Source organism: Alexandromys fortis, unplaced genomic scaffold (genome assembly GCF_014885135.2).
Source record: "Alexandromys fortis isolate MF-2015 unplaced genomic scaffold, M_Fortis_MF-2015_v1.1 scaffold_81, whole genome shotgun sequence".
NCBI lineage: Eukaryota > Metazoa > Chordata > Mammalia > Rodentia > Cricetidae > Alexandromys > Alexandromys fortis.
Window position 1 is genome coordinate 189,619 of NW_026067960.1, and position 8,356 is coordinate 197,974.

General features: G+C 47.6%; 1 protein-coding gene across 2 annotated transcripts in view; it reads right to left on the reverse strand.

Moving 5' to 3' along the window:
• The window catches only part of Zfp64 (ZFP64 zinc finger protein), a 59,284-nt gene extending 53,329 nt beyond the window's left edge, over positions 1–5,955 (reverse strand). The window contains exons 1-2 of one of the 2 annotated variants that reach the window (XM_050152955.1): positions 4,866–5,955; positions 1,134–1,373 (exon numbers count right to left, since the gene is read on the reverse strand). In XM_050152955.1, coding sequence (XP_050008912.1) covers positions 1,134–1,373; positions 4,866–4,914 — 289 coding nt within the window. In that variant the 5' untranslated portion in view covers positions 4,915–5,955. The remainder of the gene's footprint in view (positions 1–1,133; positions 1,374–4,865) is intronic. The other variant, XM_050152954.1, reaches the window with a different exon arrangement.
• Between the last annotated feature and the right edge of the window lie 2,401 nt (positions 5,956–8,356).

Genomic DNA, 8,356 nt, shown 5'->3' on the forward strand with positions numbered 1-8,356 from the left:
TGTTTATGCGCGTAAGCTGCAAAGTTCTTCTCAACATGCTCATTTTTAGACCCTGTATTTCTGGGGTGAAAATAAGTAATGTCATTGCAGCTACATTCATAATTCCCTCCCTCTGGGGAGGGCAGTCCAATCACCAAGAAATGTATTATTTAATTCCTGGAGCACCCAGCATCTCGGAGAGTGGTATCTTACTTTTTTTTTGGTTGTTTGAGACAGGGTTTCTCTGTGTACCTGTTGTCTTGGAACTCACTCTGTAGACCACGCTTGAACTCACAGAGATCCGCCTGCTTCTACCTTCCTAGTGTGTTGTAAGGAGCTGCGGGCCGCTTCCCACCACCGGGCTCCTGGCCGCCGGCTAGCTTTACCCAAAATAATTACACGGAAACTGTATTCTTTTAAACACTGCCTGGCCCATTCATTATCTCTAGCCTCTTACTGGCTAACTCTCACATTTTGACTAACCCATTTCTAATAATCTGTGTGGTGGCTTACTGGGAAAGATTCAGCATGTCTGACCTGGCAGCTGGCTCCATGGCAATCTGACCAACTATGCTTTCTTTCGCCCAGCATTCTGTTCTGTCTACTCCACTTATCTAAATCCTGCCCTATCAAAAAGCCAAGGCAGTTTCTTTATTAACCAATGAAAGTAACAAATAGACAGATGACCCTCCTCCATCACTAGTGCTGGGATTAAAGGCATGTGCCACCACCACCTGGCTATTTTGTTTTTTAATCTCTAAATGAACATCTGTGTCTCCCCAAAACCAGCCAAACCAAGCCAAGATAAGATCCCAGACATTCTTTCCGCTCTTCTATCACACAAACGATGCCAACGCAGGGCTCGTGTGCATACCCACCCCAAATATCTACGAGATTCTGCTTCTCAGCACCTGGAGGTTTGGCTTAGAAACTTGGCCTTTGTCTGTCTACTTACACACGTGACATTTCTCACAAGGCACACTCATGGTTTAAACCTAAAAGCCTCAAACTTCCCAGCAGTGCTGGTTAAAAATAACGCATCGGTGATTGAGGGGCTAGGACCTGGGCAGGCCGTCCATCCAAACGGGTCCCACAGAAGTGGGGGGTGCAGCCAGCCACCTCTGTCCATCCTCCCCCGCCCCCGCCCTGTGTACCTGTGATGGTCTGTGTCTCCGAACTGATGGTCCTTGTGGTGGTCTGGGTCTGGGTGGCAGGCACTGTCTCCTCCGACACAAACTGGACTGTGCTAGGGGCTGTCACCGGCGTGCTGGTCAGCTGGCAGCCGCTCTGCTTGTGAGCTACGAAGGCATCCAGGTTGCTGAACTGCTGCTTACAGATACCGCAGATGTGGATGTCCGGAGTCAGCTCTACCAGGACCGTGGTGCCTCCAGGGACTCCATGGGACAAAGGAAAAATCACAGATTAATTTCAGACCAGTGTCACGGCAGGAGGCTGACATGGTCATGTCTCTCCTTCTTTCTTGGAAACCTACTCCAAGTTCTCTCATAGCAGCTGTGTCCCCAGATGGGAGCCATGGTCTGTGACGCAGCATTGCTCACGGGCACCACTGAGGGCTTGGGGTTTGTCTTTTACAAGAGAGTTCTTTCAGAGCTGGGGAGGCAGTCCACAGATTGCTTGCTCTGCAAGCATGAGACCCCGAGTCCAAACCCTAGAGCCCGTGTAAAGAGCTGGGTGTAGGGTGTGAGTTTGTAATCTAGCATAGGGGAGGAGGCAGGGGGATCCCCAAGCCTACTTGGCAAGTGTTTCAAAACACAAGAAATGGTACCCGAGGAACAACATCAGAGATTGGTGGCGCACGCCTTTAATCCCAGCACTCGGGAGGCAGAGGCAGGCGGATCTCTGTGAGTTCGAGACCAGCCTGGTCTCCAGGACAGGCTCCGAAGCCACAGAGAAACCCTGTCTCGAAAAACAAACAAACAAACAAACAAAACACCAAAAAAAAAAACCCAAAAACAAAAACAAAAAAACCCAGAGATTGTCCTCTGGCCTCCACATATGCGCACACACAAGGATGTATACCAGTGTATCCACACACACACAACCACTAAAAGACAAAGTTAATTTGATGTGTAGGACTGCCTAGCCCTTCCCAGGGACTGAGGCCAAGTCTTGCCCCAATAGGAAGGTCACTATGGAAACTTCCCCCATCCCAACACACAGTCCCAAATGCCTCATTACCTACAAACCCACTAGTTCACAATGGTGCTCCCTGACAGATGTGCGGACTCCTCCAGCACACACACCACAAAGGGAGCAAGGCCAGCTGTGGCTTCCTCTTCCTAAAGATGCTGATGCAGATGTGATGTTCGCACATCAGCAGACACTTTATAATTATGAAGAAAATGCCCAAATCCCTGATTCTTGTTCCCACTTCCCTGGTCTCTGAATGCAACCCCAGAATAGATCAATTAGGATGGTACAGTTCAGGTTTCTGGCACTTGCAGACTAAATTCATTCTTAACTAACAGGGACATCTTTTTTTTTTTTTTTTTTGGTAGCAATGAGAGAGAGTTAGTAACTGTATTAAGAGCTTCAAAGCAACTAGCATGGTACCTGATACTATATTAGAAGGTAATATAGCTTCACATGCTATAGAGGGCTCACCTTGCATATCTGAGGCCCCAAGTTCGAACCCCAGCACCTCCTAAAAATGGCGTGGTTGATGGAGGCACACAGGCCAGTAATGCAATCTCAGCCACTAGAGAGGTGGAGGCTGGAGGGCTGGGTCTTAAGACTCCTCGTGGGCCTTGGCCAGTTTGAAACACCTAGACCCTGTCTCAGAACAACATCGAAAGAAAGCACTATATAAACATTTGTTAAACAAGATAACAATTGGGCTGAAGAGATGGCTTAGTGGTTAAAGAGCCCTGGCTGCTCTTCCAGAGGTCCTGAGTTCAATTCCCACACGGTGTTTCACAACCATCTAGATAATGGAATCTGATGCCCTCTTCTGGCAAGATAACAATTAATTAGTAAGTCTCAATACGAGAAATTTAATTTTTATCCTTAAATTTTTCCTTTGCGGAGTTGTAGGGATGGCTCTGTAGTTTTACTGCTTATGGAGCGTCTGAATTCAGAACCCACACTCATTAGCACACGACCAGCAACGTCGGCTCCAGGGGATCTGACCTCCACGAGCACTGGCTCTGAAAACCACATACCCATTCCTATGTACACATACAATTAAAAATAGAAATAAAAACTTAAAATTTTTCTCTTGTATTATAATAAAACTCGCACAGAATAAAATCTGGAATAGTAAGAACTGGCAGAAAAAAACCCCTCAAATATTAGCCACTTGTACTTTCATAGACATTACAAACACATTTTCTATTTATGCTTAAAAATTCATTTTTCCCACTGTATTGTGAAACTAATCTTTCCCCTATATAATACCAAACATGAAAATTCTTTATACATGTAATTGCTTAGTGGGAACATGTTACTCCATGGTATCCATGTATCATATAATAATGTCTGTAACTAGTCAAGTTAAATATTGCAAGACTACATTTGCAGAACACAGTGCCCGTACCATGCAATTTTCTGAAAATTATGAGCTATTTCGATTCTGTCCAGTTTCCTTCAGGACTAAGACAAGGCATTTGCCTGAGGTGTCCTGTTGTCGACGTCCCAGGGAAAGTGATGCTGGGGGGAGCGACACTTTAGAAGTCACCTTGCAGAATGCCTCAGAAATTAACAGATGATGCCAGGAACAAGGTGACCACAGGGACAGCCCCAGTACTAGGGAAACGGTGAGAATGAAGCCATATTTGTTCAGCTAAGGTTGTCTTCGTGGTGGACTAGTATTGGTGTCCAGGAGGAAGCAGTTTCCGGTACTAAGTTATGCTTCTGGTACTCACGAAAGAAGTAAGTCACAACGGGGACTTTTCTTAGCATCTTTAAACTGACACTATTAACACTGACTTTAGCCCTGGGTTTTCAGTCTGCAAAATGAGGAGGGCAAGACAGGTCTCTTCTTAGGGCCACCAAAGAGTAAAAGGGCTAATGCCTGAAAGGGGGCCCAATACCAACTCCAAACCAGGTCACGTGGTGGGGTCATCCCTTTTAAAGTGCATGGTACCCGGAGACACTGAGACACGATGGGGTGGGGACTGGGGTTCAGTGAAACCTCTCCGTTTTATACGTCATGTAGGGCACACGCAGGCAAGTTTGGGAACCAATGGCTCTAAGAACAGCAGTTAGCAAACTGAGCCAGGTGTCTGCAAACCGGGGCCAGGGCTTTTCAAACTTCCGGTGCTTCAGGGAAGACCTCAGATTCTGGTCCCACCCCCGGAGACCTGGGGGGGGCGGACCTAGCCGCCTTGTTTTAAACACATGCTGGCGCTCCAGGTGGTGGCCTCGGTTCAGTCCCTGGCCCATACTTTGGGAAACAAAGGCGTACGGACACGGACATACTAAGAACTTAGAGGGGGTAAAATCAAAGCCTGGAAATGAGAGAACACGAAACTCAGAGCAAGCCACCACAACCTGGTCTTCCCTACTCCCCCCGCCCCCCCCCCCACCCGGAGTGCTGGGGAGAGCTTTACAATCCTGTCCACAGAGCTCTGACTTGAGCCACTGAAGCAGAAGTTTCACTACCTGTCTGCCCGGGTCACCCCACTTTCTTTTTCTCTCCGCAACACCCCAAACTCTGCCAGGCGGGCGGGGAAGGTGGTGATGGTCTCTGCAAGGCATGGCCTTCCCGGACCATGCCTCCACGGGAGTGTTGCAGGGGTTCTGCTCCCAGCCCAGCCTCTCTCGGGGACGGGGGTGAGGGTATGCAAGGTGCGCCGTCACCCGGATCCCAGATACACGGGGCCTGCTCGCCCGGCGGGCACTAGCTGCATCCACCCAGCACTTACTTTGCACCGACCCTGAGAAGCTGTCGCCCTCGCCGCCGCTCGCGTTCATGGCCTCAGACCTGAGGTGCCGTTTCTGGGAGCCCCCGAGTCGCCCTACATGCTTCAAAGACTTTACACTTGCATTTTTCCCGCACACCCCCCCAACTCTGCCTGTCTGCTCCCAACTCTGAGGCGGGGACGGATGTACAGTCCGCGCCACTTCCGCTGCCTAGAGGGCGCTGGCCCGGTGCGCCCAGCCGGGTTCTCATATTGTGCTCTCTCGGGGACGCAAGAAGGGACCTGAGACCCCGGGTCCGTATTCCACCACTTCACCGCAGGCACTCTGGGGGCTCTGTGGCCACCGTACACCTTTGCGCCTCGCTCTCCTTGGGACCCTCATTCTGCTGCAGATGCCAGGAGATTATGGGGTCCTCCCAAAACCACCACGGAGCCTGCATTCATAAGTAAAAGCAAAGGACCTTTATTCAGACTAAAGCTTAGCCTCTCAGTCTGTTCAATGCTTGCGTGTTAAGCCTCTTTCCCACCCTTGCAATAAATCCCTACGAAGTAAGCATTTGAAAACAAAAGACCTCTTTCCTTACAGACGCACTCTGTGATTCGGCACATAATAGGTTCCTCATACACACGTCTTGGACCATGTGCAACTTTTCCATGCCACTTCCTTTAGAATTGTGTCTTATGGGACCAGTGAGATGGCTCAGCCAGTAAAGGAGCTTGCCATTCAAAAATGCAAGCCTGAACTCCTGAGTTCAAGCCCCACAACCCACATATATGAGGAAGAAGAGAACAAACAAATGTACTTCTTGTGGTGTGGGGGGTCCCCTCTCTACACCCCCGCTAAATAATTGAGCCAGCCACCTAATACAGGCCCTGGCTGAGGAGGGGACATGCTAGACCCTGGGGTCCTGGAGACAATCAGACAGTCGAGCCAAGCAGTGCCTTCTCCACTGTGACAGACAGTAAACCCTCTGAAATCCTGAGAGAAGCAATCTTCTCCTGGAAGTTGCTTCCGTGAGGCATTCAGTCACAGCAATGAGAACATCAACTAACATAATAACTAAGGAAGCAAACCTTTGTTCTGTGGAAGTATGTTTCCCTTCTCAGTAAAGAGCAAAGCTACTATAGGACAGCACAGGAGCGTTAGAGAGTCCATTTAAGAGTCCATTTAAAGTTGATAACAGTTGTTGTTTTCCACTTCTAACTAAATTCGATTTAATTTTATTTTTTATGTATATGGGTGTTTTGCCTGCATGCCTGGTGCCCAAGGAGTCCAGAAGGCGGCTTTAGTGTCAGAGCCCCTGGAGCTGGAATTACAGATGGTTGTGAGCCACTGTGTGGGTGCTGGGAATCGAATCTGGGTCCTCTGCAAGAGTAGCCAGGACTCTTCACTGCTGAGATGGCTCAGCCGGTAAAATAGCTGCTGTTTTTAACACTCCCCATGTTCTTCTAAATAAAGGCTAACAGTGATCGCTAGTGTGGCCAAATAGCGGTTTAAGATACCAATGCTCGGTTGACCACGGCTGGTGGGCAGCTGGGTGGGTGGCCTCTGTTCTGCATCTCAGGGAACCCACGCTCATCTCTGCTTCCCAGGCTTTTGGCTTCCTGCTGTGTCTGTCTAATGGGGAGAATGGAGAAATCTGAGGATTGATCCTTTGTCAGTCCTTTATCTGGTCTCCGTGGCTGTGTCCACCCCCTGTAGTCCAGGATGGGTCCCCTCGTGGTCCACAGTGGCCTCATCTCTGCCAGGTGACCCACTCTGAAATCACCACCCTTCCCTTTTGTTCCCCCTCTTCTCAATACACAATGTGTATTTTCCCGAGAGCTGGCCTGGAGTCTTGCCTGGCACCTAACTCAGGGTGACACACTATATGGTTTTCACTATTTTCATCAGATGACTCTACACAAAGCAAGCACACACAAGCCTGCCTCTCTTCTGTAGGGCTAAATAAACATGGAAATATCCGAATCTTACCTAGGCATACAATGAAAAGCAAGCTCTTCTCTGCCCCAGTTATCTACTGACAGGGACCCCAGATTCTCTCCCAGGAATCAAGCTCTGATATCAGTTTCTGAGGTGTGCATTAAAACGCTTTTATTGACATACAAAGGCCTTATGCAAATTCAGGATTTTTTTTAAAGCAAATACTACAAGGCAGAGACTTCCCCCTGTGGTTTTTTTTGCATGACAATGAGACCAGGAAATCAGGCTTGCTTCAAGAATTCAAAAAAGGTTTAGTGCTGTGGGATCCTATATGCTGTGAATATGTATTGTTCTCATTGGTTGATAAATAAAGCTGCTTTGGCCTATGGCAAGGCAGGATAGAGTTAGGTTGAAAATCCAAGCAGCAATACAGGTGAAGAAGGGCAGAGTCTGGGAGATGCCATCCAACTGCCCAAGGAACAACACGCCAGCAGACCAATAACACCATTAAAGTATCAGAGATGGTTCCAGGTGTGATACCATAGGAATAACCCTTTCTTAGTTCTGAATTAGGAGAACAGAAGAGGCACCATCATGTTCAACACTTAAGTCTACTTTCAATCTTCACCCTTGTTCTAAGGGCACCCAGTTTAAAGAGTTACTCTAAACGTTAGGAAAAAGAGATTTTTTTCATACTCATTTCTCAGACCTCAGAGGAATTATAGTGTTTTTAGATAAATATTCAATGTTTGCATCACACAAACAGTGGCCCTGGCTGAGCCAGAGTGTGTCTATTCTGATTGCTTCTCCTTTGTGCGATACTCTTTGTTTTCATTGGCATTAACAACATCTTGTTTGCTTACTTTTCTATATGATCGTTCATCTCAACTACTCACTGCTGGCTGTACAAACATCTCTTACCATATCTGAACACAAGTTTGTATCTGTAAATCTTGTGTTTTTAAAGCCAGCTCCTCAGTCTAGAGAGGGCAGCTGAGTGGCAAGAGCCCCAGAGTACTGTTTTTAGCATCATCCTGAAGCTTCTATTTATTTATTTAATGTGTGTGTGTTTGTCTGTGTATGTGCCTGTATGTATACGTGTACCATGTGGGTGCAGATGCTCGCTTAGGCCTGAAGAGGGCGTTGAATCCCCTGGAGCTGAAATTACAGGTAGTTGTGAGCCTCCCAACCTAAGAACACACTGAGGAATGAACTCAGGTTCTCTGGAAGAACAGCAAACATACCTCTCTCCCCCTCTCCTCATTCTGTGGAGGTTTTTTTATTTACGTGTTTTACATTTCTAACCCCAGGATTTTTCTTCCTGTGTGTTTTCGTTTTGCTTTTTTCATGGACTATAATGCCAGCTGAGGACAATGAAACCAAACTGGCGGGATGGGAGCAGTTTGTTCTGCCATTTTTTTTAGGTCTTTGAGTTGCACATCAAATATAGGGTTTATCACTCCACACTTATTCAACCTGCCTATGAGATTCACAATGATTTTCCCAGCTCTCTGGTCACAGTGATTTCAAATTCACTGATATAACTGTGCTTCATCGTCACAGGAACCGA